The sequence below is a fragment of the Gadus macrocephalus genome, chromosome 3, assembly GCF_031168955.1.
Source record: "Gadus macrocephalus chromosome 3, ASM3116895v1".
In the NCBI taxonomy this organism is placed as follows: Eukaryota; Metazoa; Chordata; class Actinopteri; order Gadiformes; family Gadidae; genus Gadus; species Gadus macrocephalus.
Genome location: NC_082384.1, coordinates 6862382 through 6881905, shown reverse-complemented (window position 1 = coordinate 6881905; position 19524 = coordinate 6862382). Strand labels below are relative to the sequence as shown.

Sequence of the window (19524 nt, the reverse complement as noted above, 5' to 3'; positions counted from 1 at the left end):
AGCTGGGAATCAGCGAAAATGATTGTCACCTCAAGCGCCTATGACCAAACCCTCTGAATGAACAAGTCTGTATTATTATGATATGCTTAATTTTGTATAATACTTGATAATGATTGGCGTGGCGTGACTCTTCTTGGCGTCAATTCCGCGGAGGAACGTCCTATACCGGTGTCAACTTCTGTTAAACACCGACCGAGGGATGGAAAGAAAACTGAACGACGGCGGCATGCTATATGATGGACAAGAGGGAAGCGTTGACGTCACCGTGAGAGCAGGACAGTTTGAGCCGGACCTAAGAGGTTGTTTACAGTGAGCCGAGCTACGATATGAACTTGAACCGCTGTGCGTCCTAGTCGCACCACAACGCCTTTAAGGATTTATTGGATTTATTTTAGGTTGCACTGCTCTTTTTTTGTTTGTTGTGTCCATTCGTATGGATTTAACGCTGGGCAGGAATGACTATAATCTGGATATGGACTACCCGCCCCCGAGCCATTTTACGCACAGCTCTTCAGGGAGTCGTCTGTGACCGCAGCAGCTCCAGTGACAGTTGTGCCCAAGCCAGACATAAGTATTATATACACGAGTTTCCAAATCGTCTTAATTTGTCTTCGGCTGCCCGTTTTTCATAAGAAGACTTGGTAAAACACAAGAACAATCTCGTCGCTGGTTATCTAAAGTTGATCATTGGTAACCTATCGAGTGTCCGTTTTGGAGATGCTGTTAATAGCAACACAGATCGCTTAACGCTTGCGGGCACAGACGCTACGTGCTACATTTTGTGTCACTGCTGCACATTTGTTGGTTTGGCTTTTATTCCCAGGGGATTTATTCCCAGGGCCTTCTCGGCCTGTATTCTCTGAGATGTTGCTACTTTCCCCGCTGCTCTTCTTTTTCCTGCGCTCTGCGCTCTTGATCGCCACGCGTGGGGTGGACGTCGGCGGCGCGCACAATGAAGACCACCGCGGGTTCGTCTTCCCCGGGGGGAGCGGGGGCGCGGGTTTCGAGCCCATAGGTAGGCCCGATGACTGATGTGCTGACAGGTGAAAGGGTTGCACGAGGTCACAATTGAGTCTGAGAACGTGTTGGTTTCTCGTGTTTGTGATTAACTGTTTTGACTAGATTAGCATCCATCTCACTGAGTATAGATAAGGAAAATGCAGTTTTATTAAGGACAACTAAACTAAATTAACTTTAAAAGGTACTAGTTACGTTTCCCCATTGCCAACCTCTGGTGCCCTGAGTTGAAGTGTCTTGAGTCGTCCCATGAGAATGTCCCATGATGGGCTGGGAATAAGTCGACCCGAATAAAACCATTCAGAGAAATGTTCCCTGGATGGATTGACTCCTGAATGGTTTTATTTTTGATAAACTTGCTTGTGAAGATATTTCAAACGGGGCACACAAACCAACCATCTCAGTGATTGTTTATCTTATACTGAACGCAGCAATGAAACCAACACAACATAAATTACACGTACATTTGCAGTCATCCTAACAATATATACAGGGCCCAATTATCGTATTTATTCCATTTATAATTGTTATATCTGAATTAGGCCACTTTCCTCTCCCAACCATCGTAAAGCGCTATCATCATACACGAAAAGTGTAGCAGGCTGCCCACGGTTAACCTATGTAATACTTTGTAGGGATACTGCCATGCTGGATCCTATCTGTGCCCTTTTTAGAGGGCTTTGTAAAGAAACTAGACTGCTGACCTCTTACTCCGGCCTTTGCGTGCTTCTTCTAGTTACCCAATCGTGTGAGTCAGACATGACACATCTCATGATTGCATGATGCATGACACACCCGAGGAATGCCCCACGTCGTTTCGCCCTTGTTGTATGTTATTTCTAGGCCTCTTCCTGTGCAGTAGGAACTAGGGTTACCCTTTTGCATCCATCCATACGTCCTGGACCGAAGCTTCCAATCCCTGTCAATAGGTTCAATGCATTTTCACAATGTTGAAGTAAATGTATTTTTCAACACTGACTATAATTGGGAACTGTATGAACTGTCAGATTAACTTGAATCAGCACTTTTAGGACAAGGCTTATTGGGGCTTATTGAGATGGCAGAGTCATGAATGTATTTATTACATAATAATTGATTCATTACAGTTAGTTGAAATTAATGATTACAATTTTTATTTTTTGCAGATGGGTGGAGAGTTGGACGGATTTATTTATTGATTGAGTGAATCTTTAACATACTCTTTAGTTACTGCAATCTTGAAGGTGTAAATGGATATATATATATATATATATATAACATTGTATATATGCTGGGCAATAAAGACATAAAGAACAGAAACAGAAAGAATTATATGTTTTACCATGTTCATTCTAACCTCGTCTCTGGTTATTTTCATTATTGTTTAGTGTGTAGTGATTCCTTTCTGGGGACTTTTCTGTTGCTTGTTGGAGGAACCACCAAACTTGGACCTCCAGGGAGCTGCTTGCGGGACTAAATCCTCCCCATTGTTCCTGGTCTTTGCAGACCTGTGCATGATGGTCTCCCCGCCCTGCGTGAGCGAGGCGGACCGCTACAGCCTGGAGGCCCTGCGCAACATACACCAGATGATGGATGACGACCACGATGGAGGCATCGAAGTCGAGGAGAGTGTGGAGGTAAAAAGTCAATCTCAGTGCTGCATATTTGTGGGTTCAGGTAAAAAAAACAGGTGCTTCATAAAGCACCCATAAAATGCTTATTAGGCATTAGTTGGACAACAGAACACGGTTAAAAGATATCTCCTCATCATTAGCATTTGGTGCGGAGGTCAATTTCGGTCCAATTGTTGCCAGGCTGATGCTCTCACTATAGTATGAGGAGACACACTGTAATAGGGTCTTTCTGGACTGATATCAGAGTAAATATAATTGGGTGCAGTGTTAATAAATTAATATTACAAGTATAATTCTCACAGCTATGGTTAATTTCCTTACATATATTGTCATATATTTAAAGCATATTTATTTGTATAGTTCTTGAAAGGATTGCAAAATATTAAACCTGCACTATTGTTCATTTGTATTGCAGCTTTTTACTCCATTAGAAAATAACTGAACTAGAAAGGTTAGAATAGAACACAGCCATCAACGAATCAAACGATCCAAGGAGTCATTCTCTTTAAACCGTTTTTTTCTGGTCCAAATTATAAAGCTACAACTGTTGCAACAACTGAAGCCTATATGGGTTGATAATGGGAATAATTGCAAAGTGCAAGGTTAAATACAGCAATGCCTAGCCTAATGCAATACTTGGTTCCTATTGGTGTATTCCTTCATTTGCAGTTTATTATTATTTTATATTATTATTATATTATTAATTTGAGTCATTTGTTATCATGACAAACCAAACAGAGCAGATCAGCATCAAGGCCAAACATTACAAGACTATGTTAAAGTCAAGTTAGCTTTCTAAAACTGCAAACTGACAAGGAGCCAAATCTAAACATGAAACCAAGCCATAGATGAAAGCCTCCACATTTAGTCCAACAGACCTTCAGCTGTTTTGAAGCTAGAGCATAAACATTGGAGTGTACATACATTGTATACCAGTGCATATCTATTTAACTCTACATCTTCAGTCTTGGTTATCAAAGCGTAATGGAATATCTCCCAGTGAACCATGAAGGGTAGTCTTGCTGAGATAATGCTTGGCCTGTAGGGAAATGTAGGATCGGCCGTAAAGCCAGAATTCCAGGATGGTGCAAAGTTTCAGAATGTTGTCCCTGGACACAGTATCCCAGGGCTCGGGTTGCGGTTGCTATGGCGATGGCAGCGGGAGGGGCCAGGGCTCTTCAAATGATCCACCTAGTCATCAGACGGAGAATCAATTTACAGCCAAGGACACATTCCAAGACAGCAGCAACACCAAAAACATAGACACACACAACTGTGCACACACATGGTCATAATTACACATGCAATCACAAGGAAATACACACACATACACACACACACACACACACACACAGACACAGACACAGACACACACGCGCATGTGCAGGCATGGGCACGCACACTCACAGACACACACACACACACACACATACACACACACACACACACGCACACACACACACGCACACACACACACACGCACACACACACACACACACACACACACACACACACACACACACACACACACACACACACACACACACACACACACACACACGCACGCACACGCAAACACACATTTAGATTTGGAGTGCCAACTGATCCTCAAGTCAATTCTAAATAAATACGTTGCATTATCATGCTCCAGGCCCTATTCCCCGACTGAAACCTAAGTTGCTAACACATTGCAGCCTGCTCTTGCAACACAACCATTTTAGACTGCTTGATTGAGCTTGTGCTCGACCACTGCCCTTTGTACCCCTAGCCCTTATAGTTGCGCGTTAAGATCCTCTGTGAAGCATATATTTAGCATTTGCTGACTTTCTTTTTCCCCCAAAAGTTCATCATCGAGGACATGAAAGAGCAGCAGACCAACAAGCACAGCCACCTGCACCGAGAGGACCAGCACATCACTGTGGAGGAGCTCTGGAGGGGGTGGAAGTCCTCAGAGGGTGTGTGTGTGTGTGTGTGTGTGTGTGTGTGTGTGTGTGTGTGTGTGTGTGTGTGTGTGTGTGTGTGTGTGTGTGTGTGTGTGTGTGTGTGTGTGTGTGTGTGTGTGTGTGTGTGTGTGTATAGGCATGTGTGTTTGTGTGTCTTTGTGCGTGTGGGTGAAGAGGGGTGTGTCTGTGTGCGTGTGTGCATATGTGTGCCTGTGTGCGTGGAATGTGTGGGTGAGCTGGGGTATGTTTGTGTGTTTGTGCGTGTGTTTGGGTGTCTGTCTGATAATATACACATTGGAATTGTGTGAACATCTTGGTCTTCTGCATGCTATTGTAATATATGTAGTTGTTTATGTATCATGCATTGTTTTTTGACAGTCCACAACTGGACTCAGGACGCTGTGCTGCGCTGGCTGAAGGGCTTCGTTGAGCTGCCACAGTACGAGAGGAACTTCATGGACTTCAAAGTGAACGGGAACACACTCCCCAGGTGAGACGCACTGCTGGAATCCACCGTGCTGTCATGGCCACCGCTAACAGTGTCTAATGTTCCCTAATGCTCATTAAGCTAATGATCCCATGACATCGGACCATAGGAAATGGGGCCTTGTCCTGAACAGATTGTAACAGAATTGGTCGGTTTGTAATCCAACTTTCAATCTAGGCGACGGTTTCATAACGTCAAATTCTCCAAATCAAACTTTTGATTGGTAATATCAAGTCTGATATCAAGTCAATCTACCTCAGATGTGGGTAAAACCTCAGCCCTCGTAAACCTTTCCTTGTGGGTAGACAAGCTCAAACATCCTGTCTGGACACCGAAAAGTCCCTGTAATCTTTCCAATCAACACTGTGTAGACGAGCAACTGTATAAACACACTTATTGAAATCCATTTCTGACTGTTTCATCCACTCATGTGAAGGAGTTTCTCTTCGGTACAATATCTCATAAAAAAACAGGAAACCAGGCACGACTCCGAGTCGGACTCGGGATTAACATCACGTCAATAATGCTCTTATGTTCAGTTGTGAATGCTACCATAATTAATGAACATGTTATGAGATCAACAGATTTTGCCGTAAGATTATCCAATATAGCCTACAACTAAATTAAATGAATACCATTTCATTTATTTACAAAGAAAGACTTTTGTTGCCGAATAGCTTTTGTACCATATCTGCTACAATACCCGCACAGTATTATAGACTTCCTTCCAGTTACTGATCGTCTTCTTCTGTAATAGGATCGCAGCCAATGAACCAGCCTTCCTCAGCGGCCACCTCAGAATCCAGGACCAAAGGGACAAGCAGAAGCTTAACATCAAGGCTCTGGATGTGGTGCTGTTTGGACCACCCACACGTGAGCTCGCCCCTCCATTCACACCACCAACATGTCTTTGCTCTTTGGTTTTGTTGATTTGATCTATAATTGCTGACAGGGAAAATATGGGACGAAATGATTAGTGATGCCTGGCAGCCTGGTCCTTCAGGCTGGGTTCTGGTCCGGCAACCTGGTCCTTCAGGCTGGGTTCTGGGTTCTGGGTTCTGGTCCGGCAGCCTGGTCCTTCAGGCTGGGTTCTGGGTTCTGGTCCGGCAGCCCGGTCCTGTAGGCTGGGTTCTGGGACGCGGCAGGCTGTTCCTAGAGCCTAGGCCCTGGGTACATATCCAGCACACCTAGACCCATCACTCTCCCCAAAATGCCAGACACTTTTGTTTTCGGATGCAGACAAATATTTGAGTGCCTGTCGGCGGCCACCACTAGACCATGTCCTATCAGCCAACGGACACTACGCTGTGCTTCTCAAATGTTGTGAGGCCCAATTTAGCCCGATGTACGTAGAGTAGAACGAAACCATACCCTCCCTTTGGAAACCCTCACCCTCTCACTGTCCCGCTGAAACACACAAACAAACACACGCGATTTATATGCTATTGTGCTTGGAGGTGAGATAGCACGGCTACACCAGCACACATTCAAGTCTGTCCCTGTGGTGCTTGAATTATTTAATTGAATTGCCTTTCTCGCTGGGCAGGACACACGCTGATGACTATAATACCATCTAGGTCCTCCTCACAATTACATGAAGGACCTGCTGCTGATTGTTTCCGTGGTGATGGGGATCGGTGGGTGCTGGTTTGCACAGACCCAGAACAAAGTGAGCAAGATCCACATCTCCAAGATGATGAAGGACCTGGACAGTCTGCAGCGTGCCGAGCTCAGTCTCCAGGAGCTGCAGGAGCAGTGAGTAGAGGGAGGGAGGGAGGGAGGGAGGGAGGGAGGGTCTGTCTGTCTGTCTGTCTGTCTGTCTGTCTGTCTGTCTGTCTGTCTGTCTGTCTGTCTGTCTGTCTGTCTGTCTGTCTGTCTGTCTGTCTGTCTGTCTGTCTGTCTGTCTGTCTGTCTGTCTGTCTGTCTGTCTGTCTGTGTGTGTGTGTGTGTGTGTGTGTGTGTGTGTGTGTGTGTGTGTGTGTGTGTGTGTGTGTGTGTGGTGTGCATTTTGTATATATATATATATATATATATACATAGATAGTTACATAGATATATTACTTACATATTGCATATATAACATTTTAATTCATATATATATATAACGTGTGTGATGTGTTTGTGTGTGTGTGTGTGTGCGCGCTTGTGTGTATGTGTGTGCATTCTTGTGTGTGTACTCGCGTCTGTGTGTGTCTATCAGGCTGGAGCGAGCGCAGGAGGAGAAGCGTAACGTGGCGGAGGAGAAGCACCACCTGGAGGAGAAGATGAGGGACGAGATCATGGGGGCTCAGCAGGAGGCCCACCGGCTCCACCGGCTGAGGCAGGGCGCCGTCACCGAGCTCAGCCGTCTGCGCTACGCAGAGGAGGAGCTGGAGCAGGTAGCCTGTGTGCACCCCCCCCCCCCCCCCCCCCACAGAAGCCGGTCATCTACCACTTCATCTGGGCCCTGTCTCCCCGTTGATCCGTTCATTCCTCCGCCAGCCGTCTCCACGGCCACGTCTCCACTTATCCATCCATGCTCTACACCAGGGGTTTGCAAACTGTGAGGTGTGCCTCCCCTAGGGGGCGCCAGAGTTCTTCAGGGGGGGGGGGGCATGGCGTGAGAAGAAAAGAAAATATCTTTAAAAACATAAAAATAAAATGTATTATTTTTTTTATTATCTTTTAATATGTGTAAAAGAAAAAAAAGATATTCAAAAACACACAGGGGTTTGAAATGTTTTTAAAAAGATGTTTGTTTGTATTATGTAAAAGAACAAAAAGATCTTTAAAAAACAACAGAAAGATTTTGTTAGGGGGGGGGGGGGGGGCGCAGCTGTTTATTTGTTCTGAGGGGGTGCTCACCATCTCAAACCCCTGCTTGGTACCACTCTTCAAATCAAGATAACCAACAACTGGATCAGGTTGACATACTCGTGATCATCTGTCCACGCCCGTTTGTAGCGGAGTGTCCGTTGAGCCGGGTGTGTATTGAAAGCGCTCCACATATCTACAATGAGGTAACCTAATGAGCCGACTCCCTCTTTGGGACGGTGATGGCAGGTGCGCGGGGCGCTGAAGCAGGCGGAGAAGGACATGCAGCTCAGCTGCTCGGCCTCCGAGGGCCTGCAGCTCTGGCTCCAGCTCACCCACGAGGTGGAGGTCCAGTACTACAGCGTCAAGAGGCAGAGCGCAGAGCTACAGCTGGCCTCCGCAAAGGAAGAGGTAACGCCAGCACGCCGTCCGTCCGTCCGTCTGTCTGTCTGTCTGTCTGTCTGTCCGTCAGCCCTTCTGTCTGCTCAACGCTCTCCTCCTCTCCCTGAAGGCGGAGAAGATCAAGAAGAAGAGAAGCTCTCTGCTGGGGACTCTTCACGTGGCGCACAGCTCCTCCCTGGACCAGGTGGACCACAAGATACTGGAGGCCAAGTGAGTCCCCTTCGCCAAACACAACTTTCATCCGTGGGCGTACGCGCCGCTGACTAACCATGACTTCATCAGTGTGTGCTCTCAGGCAGGTGGACGGTAGGTGCACTAGTTGTACTGTGGTTGTACTGTAGTTGCACTGTAGTACTCTTCATCAGATCTACTTTAAATATCTTTAAAGGCGTATATCTAGATGGCTGCAAACTAAATATACCTCAATTTAGTAAGCCTATATCTACAGGGCTCTCAAGTCTCACGCATTCGGCGTGAGACGCACGCAATTCAACCCATGCACACGCCACACTTCTTATTTCTCAAGCAGTGAAATTACCATGATAGCGCCCACCAATTTGGGCCGTTATTTAACAGTGGAACAGGTAGGAATCAAATGGGTTTCCCGTAAGTAGGGTAACCAGATGTCCTTCCCCCCCCCCCCCCCCCCCCCCCGCCAACAAAATCTCACTCTGAACTCAGTTCAATACTTGAGAGCCCTGTGTATATATATATATATATATGTAACGGGGGGGTTAGGCGGGACCCAAGTGCACAGACTGACAATGGTGACAGGGCAGTCCAAAGGTTTATTGTTGGCACAGATCGGGCAGGCAGAGTAAACAGGGGCAGGCAAGAGTTCGGGGACCGGCAGGCAATCAGGTCGACTGGGGGTTCCATCGGCGGGCGGGTAGTTGGGCACGAGGGGTCGGTATCAGGAGGGCAGACAGGCAGGCGAGGAGCAGGAAACTCTACAACAGGCGGGTGGTCAGAGAGGCGCAGGTTCGGGAACAGGCAGGATCAGCGTTGTAGAAACAGTTCTGGAGTTCCGGGAAAGCTCTGTGAGTAACGAGAGACGATCTGGCAGAGACTGAGGCCCCGTTTACACGAGGACGCTTGCGGGTGAAAACGACAAAATATTTTATCGGAAGTGCCTTTCGTTTAGACGGTGACGGCGTTTTTGGGGCATGAAAACGCATAAATCTGAAACCACCCTCCAGAGTGGAAAAGTTGAAAACGCTCCGCCGTAGCGTTTCCGTCTAAACTGCCAAGACGCAAAACACTGCTCAGATCTGCTCACGTCGCGTACGCGTTTACGTCACATACATGTGCCAGTACAAGGAAATAAACAAACATGTCAGATTATTTCCATGCGTCGGACCTTCAAGCTGCTCTGGCAGCTCTAACAAGCATACAGGAGTATTTCCACGAAATGTACAGGATATTTACAGATAGTATTACTGAACATAGAAGGATCTTTTTGGTTTTTGCGGCACGGATAAGAGAAGGAAGATTCTACGCATGCGCTCAGACATGGCGGTGTTGTGTGATAGTCTATCACAGCACCACCTAGCAGCCTGGCATGCATACCCAATCGAATTCCACACACTTTTGCGTCACCGTATGCACGCAGATTTCCTCCCGAAAACGCTCGTCTAAACGCGGAATAAAAAGTGAAGACGCAACGCCACTTTTGCGTCTTCTGTTCAGACCGTCATCGTGTAAACGTAGCCTGAGTGGAGAGAGAGGATTTATATAGAGGGAGCACAGGTGAAGGTGGTTGGGTTAATTAGGGGAGATCAGGGTGGCTGGCAGGTGAATGGGAAAACCAGGGGCGGACCATGACATATATCTATATATATATTGTGGCAGACGCCAGGGAGGAGTGAGGGGAGTGGTCGGTCCGGCAACCTGCTGGCTCCACCCCCAAGCCATATATGGACTTCCTCCCTCTAACGAGGCAAGCCTGGGGATCGTTAGGCAGGGGTCCTTGGGCTTAAGAGGGCGAGCAAACAGTCGGGAAGGGGAAGGAAGGCTAAAGGAAGGAAGGCTAGAGAAGCTAACGCTAGCAAAGGACCGGCAGGATCTGTGTGATCGCCTGGCAGTGTGGTACGCCCTGAGAGAGAGAGACAGGTGGAAGGTGTTGGACGGACATTGAACTGGAGAATAAAGGAGGTGGATGACCCTTTTCCCACCCTGGTTTGGTTTACTCGGTAAATAAACCGTTCTGCGTTTGAACTACTCTGTGCGTTGTGACATTTTATCCATCCGACTTGGTAGCGTGGAAACCCCACACCCACTGGCCCGCTACACATGGTGGAGGATGCGGGCACCTAATCCCAAATTGAATGGATAGACCAACACACAGCGAAACCATGGAAGCACTGTTGAGAAAACTGTTGGAGGCGAACAGGGCACAGCTAGCCAGTAGCCGGGAGCTGCTGGGAATGCTGACAGCCGGTCATGTCGGCAGGGCTGCAGGTGCGGCAGTGCCCTGTCCTGGGCCCCAGCAGGTTTGTCTCGCCATGGCAAGAGACGCAGACGCAGCCGCCGCCTCCGCAAGAGACGCAGCCGCCGCCGCCGCCGCAAGAGACGCAGCCACCGCTGCCGCAAGAGACGCAGCCGCCGCCGCCGCAAGAGACACAGCCGCAAGAGACGCAAGAGACGCAGCCGCAAGAGACGCAGCCGCTGCCGTCGCAAGAGACGCAGCCACCGCCGCCGCAGCCACCGCCGCCGCAAGAGACACCGCCGCCGCAAGAGACGCCGCCGCCGCAAGAGACGCCGCCGCCGCCGCAGCCGGAGACGAGGCCGCAGACGGAGACACCGCAGCCGGAGACGGCGCAGCACAGGGGATTGCAGAGGCCCTGTCCAGGAGGGTTGCTCTAGGGAGCTGGACCGCCCCTCCCTCTAGGTCGGAGCTGAGGTGGAGGGTGTGTGGCAGACGCCAGGGAGGAGTAAGGGGAGTGGTAGGTCCGGCAACCTGCTGGCTCCACCCCCAAGCCATATATGGACTTCCCCCCTCTAACGAGGCAAGCCTGGGGATCGTTAGGCAGGGGTGCTTGGGCTTAAGAGGGCGAGCAAACAGTCGGGAAGGGGAAGGAAGGCTAAGGGAAGGAAGGCTAGAGAAGCTAACGCTAGCAAAGGACCGGCAGGATCTGTGTGATCGCCTGGCAGTGTGGTACGCCCTGAGAGAGAGAGACAGGTGGAAGGTGTTGGACGGACATTGAACTGGAGCATAAAGGAGTTGGATTACCCTTTTCCCACCCTGGTTTGGTTTACTCGGTAAATAAACCGTTCTGCGTTTGAACTACTCTGTGTGTTGTGACATTTTATCCATCCGACTTGGTAGTGTGGAAACCCCACACCCACTGGCCCGCTACAATATATATAGGCTTTCTAGGGCTGGCCCGAATTATTCGAATATTCGAATACTCGTTCGGAAAAATAGTATTCGAAGCTTAAATCAGTATTCTGAGCTTCGTTTTATTTTTTCACGTAGGTGACGTTACCAGAGCGAGGGAGGCAAACTATAAGCGTCAGCGACACCAAGCAGAGAAGCGAGAGAGGTGGAGGAAGAATAGATATCTTGTTTCCCTTTACTTTATAACACAACATTAGCGGGATCTCTGGAGGAAAAGTAATACTTAGCGAGTTGTTTGTTTACGTTTGCTGTACAGCGCCGCGCCAATCAACTGTGACTGGCTTGCTGCAGAGCGTGAGCGTCTTGGGAATACCCGGTCAATATAATGGATATAATATGGACACATAAGACAATCAATATTCGGTATTTGTTATGGATTTATTGTACAAATTCCCTTAAAAGATGCACGTTCCAGGATGAATTGAAAAGCTCCCGTAAGGGCTGAGATGGCAGAGGACAGCTGATTTGGAACGGAGCAACAGCTGTTCGCTTTCACGGGGAAAAACTAAGGAACTTCAATCTACTTAGGCCTGCTAATTAACATTCAAAAGCTATTAAATCTTCAACAAAATATGCAGATACTTTCAAAATCGGTTCCAGGGAGTATATAGGGATTATTAATGTTGTTTTTGATGGTGTTTTTTTCTGGAGCGAGTATTTGAATATTCGCTCTGAAAAATCAACGAGTATTCAAAGCCTGAAAAATGGCATTCGGGCCAGCCCTAAGGCTTTCTATATTGAAGTATATTTAGGTTACAGGTTGCATAGATATAGATGGATGGATGGATGGATGGATGGATGGATAGATAGATAGATAGATAGATGCACTTTATGCACAATAGGCATATAGGCTCATATCTTGCTCAAGGATGCCTAAATGGAGGACACGGGAAACAAACCATTACTATTTTGCCTAGGAGCTAAACCTCCAGCCACTGCTAGATATATTCTGCAAGATATATTCCCTGATAAGATATTTCCTGGTTCACATCCTACCTGATGAACCGCACCTATCAAGTGACATGGAATGGCTCCTTGTCCAAACCTTGCACACTTGAAACTGGTGTCCCTCAGGGCTCTGTACTGGGGCCTCTTCTGTTCTCCCTCTATACCAGGTCTCTGGGCTCGGTAATTGCATCACACGGCTTTTCCTATCACTGCTATGCTGACGACACTCAGCTATTTCTATCTTTCCCCTCATCTGATAAAACCCTGATTGCAACACGCATATCGGAATGTCTGGCGGACGTCAGCACCTGGACAACTGCCCATCACCTGAGGCTTAACCTCAACAAAACCGAGCTCCTCCTAATCCCAGGGAAAGACTGCCCACACATGGACTTACTGATCACCGTCGAGAACATCACTGTATCTCCCTCTCCAACTGCTAGAAACCTCGGTGTGGTATTGGACAATCAGTTATCCTGCACTGCAAACATCACTGCGGTCGCCCGATCCTGCAGATTTGCACTTTACAACATCCGCAGAATCCGGCCCTTCCTCACAAGGGAAGCAGCTCAGCTTCTAGTCCAATCACTGGTCATCTCCCGCCTACTGTAACTCACTCCTGGCTGGACTTCCTGCCTCTGCGATTAAACCTTTGCAGCGCATCCAGAATGCGGCAGCGCGCCTCGTGTTCAACCTACCAAAGTTCTCCCATGTGACCCCCCTCTTCCGGGACCTCCACTGGCTCCCTGTAGTAGCTCGCATCAAATTTAAGACAATAGTACTGGCATACAAGGCAGTCGATGGAACTGCTCCTAACTACCTCCAAGCATTGCTAAAGCCACACACCCCAGCTCGATCCCTCCGCTCAACTACCTTAGCTGGACGTCTGGAACCTCCATCGCTAAGAGCTAGCAAAGGCCGTTCAGCAAAGTCACAACTTTTCTCGGTTTTGGGACCTCAGTGGTGGAACGAGCTCCCTGCCGCTCTCAGGACCGCAGAGTCGCTCACTATCTTCCGAAAAAGACTCAAGACTGGCCCCCCTTCTGGCCACCATTGTATTGTATTATATTGCATTGTATTGTATTGCACTGTATTGTATTAGAGCACTTAACTGTGTAGCAACTGCTGCTATCATGGCTGTAACACGGGAATTGATTAGCCTAGCGATTGTGGTACTTGCACTTGGTTCTATGAACATCCTTTCTGTACCGACAGCGATATATTGATGCACTTCTTATGACAAAAGTACTTATTGTAAGTCGCTTTGGATAAAAGCGTCTGCTAAATGCCCTAAATGTAAATGTAAATATTCCCTCTGATTATCATGTTACATTCCTCCGTACCCCCAGCCCGAGGGCCTCATGCGTGGGACAACACGCATGTAGTCACGGTACCACACTGCAGTAACCTCTCCGTCCGCCTCCACAGGAACGCCCTCTCCGACGTGACCGCCTGCCTGCGCGAACGCCTCCACCGCTGGCAGCAGGTTGAGCGTCTGTGCGGCTTCCCCATCTTCAGGAACGCTGGCCTGGCCCACCTCACTGCCATGCTGTACTCGGAGCCCGTCCCGGTCCCCGTGAGCCGGGGCCAGGCCTCGTACTCCTGCCAGAGCTCCCTGCACGGCTCCATGGAGGACCTGATGGAGGACTCCTCCGCCTCCATCATGTCTCAGATGCCAGGTTGGTAGAATCGGCGGCCGGTGGTAATAACAGGAGTGGCAGTTGACTCATGTGGTGGTTACCTTTGTGGTGGTAGGGTTAATGGTTTTCATTGACACACATTAATTCTTTGCATAACATTTATTGTAATTTTTTTATTATCATTCTACTGAAAGGCTCTACGTGTCAGATTTCTTACATGCATAAATCTCTTTAAATGTCCAATATATGTTGTAATATGTTATACTTTAACCTAAAAATGAGACCTAGCAAGATTGTCTACCACATTCTGTGGAACTGACGTCTCAGTGCTCTTAAACGTCACTAATGGCAACAATGGTTGTTCTTTCATAAACTTACTAGGTGTATGTTGAAGGTGTAATGCAGTTCACTAACCGGCCGAAGGGGCCAGTAATGAGGAGTAACTTTTTTAATGTTTGCTTGGCATACCTTTTGACAGCCTTTGTATTTTATGTGGTTATATATTAAAATATATTATAAGTTTGATCAACTTCCCAGGATCGTCCCTGAAGCGCTCACCTCGGCCCCGGGGCTCCGTCATCTGTCGACTGCGTCGGCCCGGTGTCATCGTCCCGCCCCAAGCAACCATGATCTCCTCAGACCCGGACCTCCTCATCCCCATTAGAGCGCCGATGCCCCGTTCAGAAGACGAAGAGGGGCGCTTCATCAACCCCAACAGACCACCACACATGAAACAGTATGTCCTTCCACTTTCAAAAACATTTGTACGTGTTTTTCCGTAGTAAATGTACTTTGGTATTCATTTGGAATCTGATAAAAAATATTTTTTCTTTCCTTCCTCACTTCACTGTCTTGCTTCCTCATCTCACTTCCTTTTTCACTCATCTCATCATCACACTTCCTTCCATTCTTCCTACCTCAACTCACTGCCTTCCTTCCTTAATTCCTCATATCACTCCTTAATTCCTACTCTCACTAACTTCCTTTACCACTTCCCTTATTCCTTCCTCATCTCAATTCCGACCTTCCTCATCTTACCTCCTTCCTTCCTACCCCATCTCACTTCCTCCTTTCTCCCTCAACTCACTTCCTTCCTTATCTCACTCCCCTCCTTCTTTTCTCCTTTCACCAACAGGAGTTCCCTTGAGTTGTATCCAGACACAGATTACATGGTTCCGGGAAGCAGAACCTATCCCAGCTCCTCCTCCAATGACTCCTCCAGAAAGCTTTATAGGGATGAAGCTATGGAGCCGTTTGCAGACGCCTCCATCAGGAAGACCAGCACTACAGAATTGGAGGCTTCCATTGAGCCTCCAGTCCAAAAGATCTCTGTGGGGGAGGTTGAGGCATCTGTAGAACTTGCCCAAAGAAAATGGAAAGATAAACCCATTGAGACTCCTGGGCTGCACATGCTTGAGGAGGCTACTGAATCGACAATGGACAGTGGCTTTAGGAGGAAATCCAACGAGAGGAATGAAGATTCACTGGAGAGCCATGGGAGGAAGATACTATCTAATGACCCAGAAGCTGATGTAGAATTTGCACCTCGCAGAACAGACTTACTAGACTCTGCTTCGAGGAACATTTACAGAGATAGAAGTGATTTATCACAGGATGCTCCAAATAGAAAGACGCTTTTGAGTCAACCGGATGCATTGGTGGATGTGGCAGCGAGGAGGCTAACCAGAAATATGATGGGATCTTCAATGGACAGCGGCTGCAGAAAACTGCAGAGGGAAGGGGCAGAGCAAATACGTGACTCAAACCCTAGAAAATTAACCAGGGACTCAATGGGAATGTCTATGGACACAGGAGTTAGGAGGTTGGCTTGGGACAAGACAGACATGTTTCAGTTTGAGTCTCTTGTGAGAGGTGTGCCGAAAGATAAGTTGCCTGAGAGCATCCCCGCCAGAAAGATATCCAGAGAGGAGCTGGAGTATTGTGCAGCAAGGACAGCGAGAGATGAATATGAGATGGGTGTCGGCTCACTATTGCGAACGACACCTCGGGAAAAGATGTACATTGCTGTCGATGCACCCACAGGGAATGTCTGCTGGGATAAAGCTGATGTTGAAACGGCAAAGCAACGGGTCCTTAGGGAGTCCGAGTTCTTGGTGCACCCTGAAGCCAACACGTGTCCCAGTAGGATGGGTCAGCCGGACCTGACCTTAACGTCTCCATGGAAACAACAACCCTCCGACCTGATGGCCCCCGGCCCGTTGTGCCAGCTCGTGTACGACGGCATACTGGAGAAGTCCTGCCCCTCGGCGGGGCCCGGCCTGAGGGAACTGTCTGCGTCGACGCCCAACCTGCCCCAGAGCCCACTGGGAGGAGAGGGGGCCTCACTGCCAGCTCCAGCACCATCAGGACCACCACCCGTCCCACCAAGGGCCTCCCACTCTGCTACTACCAGGCACGTCCCTGAAGGAGAGGAACCGAGCAAGGACAGAGACAAGGGCAAGAAGTCCTCAAAGCTGAAGAACCTGTTTAAAAAGAAAAAGGACTGCGCTCCAGAAAGACTGGAGGGTGGCCTGCAGAAACTATAACTCTTGTTGTTTCGATTTTGTGAAACTTGACGTTTAGACTTTATCTGAACAATATAATTTAGCTCTTCCTTTGAGTCCTAGATTATCAAACGGCCGATGGGGCCGGTGCCCCTGGGACCTCTGTTTTTATTAATGTGTATGTGTTGAAATACAAACCAATGAATGCAGAGGTCACGTATTTGCAATTAAGAAAAATATTATGATTGGTTTGCAGGCTGTTTCAGTATCATGATGGTGGACGAAGCGAGTTGACCCGTGACAGTGGGAATTTGGATAAGGGAAGGGTGGGAAGGTTTTACTAATGTTAACTGAGCTGAGAATAGACAACCTTAAATTAAGTTGCATAAAGTTAGGTGTGAACCAGGGGCATCTGATCATGTATGCCTTATCAAATAGGAATATCTAGTGTTTTCCTTGTAAGCTTTTCTCAAATTTACATCACAAGTGATGAGCATATAATGGACAATCCTAATTTCAGGTACTTATTCTTGTCTACAAGTTGTGACAAGAATATTTTGTGACAACTAAATAAATAGATATCATTGGGTTTCTGGGGAAAACATTACATCTCTATGCCAGGATGTGAATATGGAGGAAATCCTGTATGATCAGATGTACTTGTTACATATATAATTGTTCGCTACATGTCTATACGCAGAACAGTATAAATCGATTACTGTGTGTGTGTGTGCGTGTGAGCATGTGTGCGTGTGTGTGTGTGTGTGATGTGAGAATCGGAATCATTGAACTGTTTTGCTGGATGTGGGGCAGTTTGTGCTTACGTATGCCATGGAGCTACACACTGTAAGCTAATGGGTTGATATTGTTACCACTGGCACAGGAAAGCATTGTTGCGACCATGTGGTTTGAACCCTTTATGATAGCAGATATCTACTGGGAATGATATTGTCCATAAGATTGTGATCACAGGCTGCAGCTTTACACTGATCAAGGTCAGTGTAAATCCTGCATAAGCTACAGGCGTTCCCAAAAGATAGTAAAATTATTGATCCGTGCTTATGTTTCTAAAAATAATTATCTAACAACGAAAGCTATGTCCACAATATATCTTTATTTGAATAATTTATTTATTTGTAACAAATTCTGTAGCATGGATGAAGCAATGAATTTTTATTATTTTGCATTTGAATACTTTGTCGACCTCAAACCAAGACTTTTGGCTACTAAATCACGACATGATCCTTAGGTTAAAAAGTGTCTGAAAAGACATTAAATCATGCAATATAAATTTGTCTTTAATATTTTGTGTTGCTATAAATGATTTGCTACAAAGGACATAATATAACTTGATAATAAATTCATAATCCAGGTTGTCACAGGAAGTAGATTTTTGTGTTAACAGAGTATATAATATATTTCTGTGATTATTTGTACTATTTTAATTTGGAAGTAATTAGGAAACTTAAATAGGAAGTATGCTGGTTTTTTGGAAAGCTTCAGTTTCAATGACAATGAAATGTATTTTACAAAACTTTATTAATGTACATTTTCTCTTGGCAATCCTTTTCAAATACACTATGCTTTGGTTTAAGAGGCAACCGTGTAGCTGTAAACCACAGCTTATCTTTGACTTGAACAATTGAACATATGTTTTTTTTTATGTTTTGTGTACGTTCATTTTGTTCTTCATTATATGCTCTTTCCTCTTCTTCTGTTCCTTTCTGTGCTTCCACTTCTTCTTTGGGTCCGAAGCTCAAAACACACTACCACTCAAAATCCCTCAAGGATGTTATCCAATAAGATTATTCAACAAATTGTAGCCCAAAATATATAATTTCGTAAATATTTTACTCTATAATAACATTACCAATTTGTCAAAAAAAAATACAGAACATCTACATGTCTTGCTCAAACTTTCCAGATGACAGCACCTTAACATGCATTTGGGTCCTTATGAAACCAATGGTATTGGTACAATTCATATACTATGAATTGTCTATTCATAGTATATGAAAAGCATTGCTGTTTTGATTTTACATTGTTTTCTTTTTTAATACTTGGACGGCTACAAGTGCTGCTTGCAGCTTTATTTCTTTGATTGTTTACAGCTCAATGAACACACTTATGTTCACATTTTTTAATTTGTTTTCTTTTATTTGTTGTATGTATTTCAAGAGAGTGTTTGGGCCATATGTAGGGAAAAGGTTTTATTCCGGCAGTGTTGGTAAAATGTATGTAACAGAGTTACTCTGGAGAAGTTTAATGGTACCGTCATATTATTTAATAATCATGAACACATTGGGGCAGTAATGCATCATACACATTTTTCAGAACAGACATGCTCTTAAATATCTTTCTTGTTTTCTAAACACAACTACCAGTAACTATCAATACCCAGCCATGTAACATATGTCTCCTTTGAATAAAAATTAAAAAAGGTACCCGTTTGATTGTGTTGAGAGTTTTAAAAAGCAATTTTTTCCTTTCATTTAAATTTTTCAAAGAATTATTCTAGGAAATATATACATTTATATTGTTGTTGCATCATCTTTCCACTAGAGGGCAGGGCGCTTTAAAGAGGGCAGTTTGTACAATAGCTTTAAGAAAAATAAGTAGCCAACTACAACTTTTATTTTATTTTTTTTCCCCTTTGAAATTATTTGAATGAGGAAACCACTACTTCTACCACAAATGGCAATACAACGTATTCATATTTATATTTCAATCATATAAAAAAGTATTTCAGTAGAAAGACTTGTCTTCCTCTGTTCGAA

The 19524-nt window shown here is 46.1% G+C and overlaps 1 protein-coding gene and 2 long non-coding RNA genes across 4 annotated transcripts in view; 2 read left to right on the top strand and 1 right to left on the bottom strand.

Annotated features, from left to right (window-relative positions):
* Nucleotides 1-19524, bottom strand: part of LOC132453867 (uncharacterized) — a 154086-nt gene that overhangs the window by 41242 nt on the left and 93320 nt on the right. The gene's annotated exons all lie outside the window — the stretch shown is intronic.
* Nucleotides 130-19191, top strand: LOC132453855 (stromal interaction molecule 2-like). 2 transcript variants are annotated; one of them, XM_060046893.1, is made up of 12 exons: nt 130-571; nt 2503-2633; nt 4474-4585; nt 4952-5063; nt 5818-5933; nt 6638-6815; nt 7261-7438; nt 8103-8264; nt 8365-8465; nt 14032-14282; nt 14781-14979; nt 15379-19191. In XM_060046893.1, the coding sequence occupies exons 2-12, from the start codon at nt 2511-2513 to the stop codon at nt 16787-16789; spliced, it is 2943 nt and encodes a 980-aa protein (XP_059902876.1). In that variant the 5' UTR covers nt 130-571; nt 2503-2510; the 3' UTR covers nt 16790-19191. The 2 variants fall into 2 exon arrangements, with proteins under 2 accessions (XP_059902876.1, XP_059902875.1); XM_060046892.1 differs by having other exon boundaries at nt 130-1015.
* Nucleotides 10986-12144, top strand: LOC132453857 (uncharacterized). Its single transcript, XR_009524823.1, has 2 exons — nt 10986-11516; nt 12058-12144. It is a non-coding gene; the product is annotated as an uncharacterized LOC132453857 (long non-coding RNA).

What these genes read in the sequence shown, in the direction of transcription:
- LOC132453855 (XM_060046892.1), top strand. Translation starts at nt 865, where the DNA reads ATGTTGCTACTTTCCCCGCTGCTCTTCTTTTTCCTGCGCTCTGCGCTC. An exon ending in CGCGGGTTTCGAGCCCATAG is followed by an intron (nt 1,016 to 2,502) that starts GTAGGCCCGATG and finishes TGGTCTTTGCAG; the next exon opens with ACCTGTGCATGATGGTCTCC. An exon ending in CACAAGATACTGGAGGCCAA is followed by an intron (nt 8,466 to 14,031) that starts GTGAGTCCCCTT and finishes CCGCCTCCACAG; the next exon opens with GAACGCCCTCTCCGACGTGA.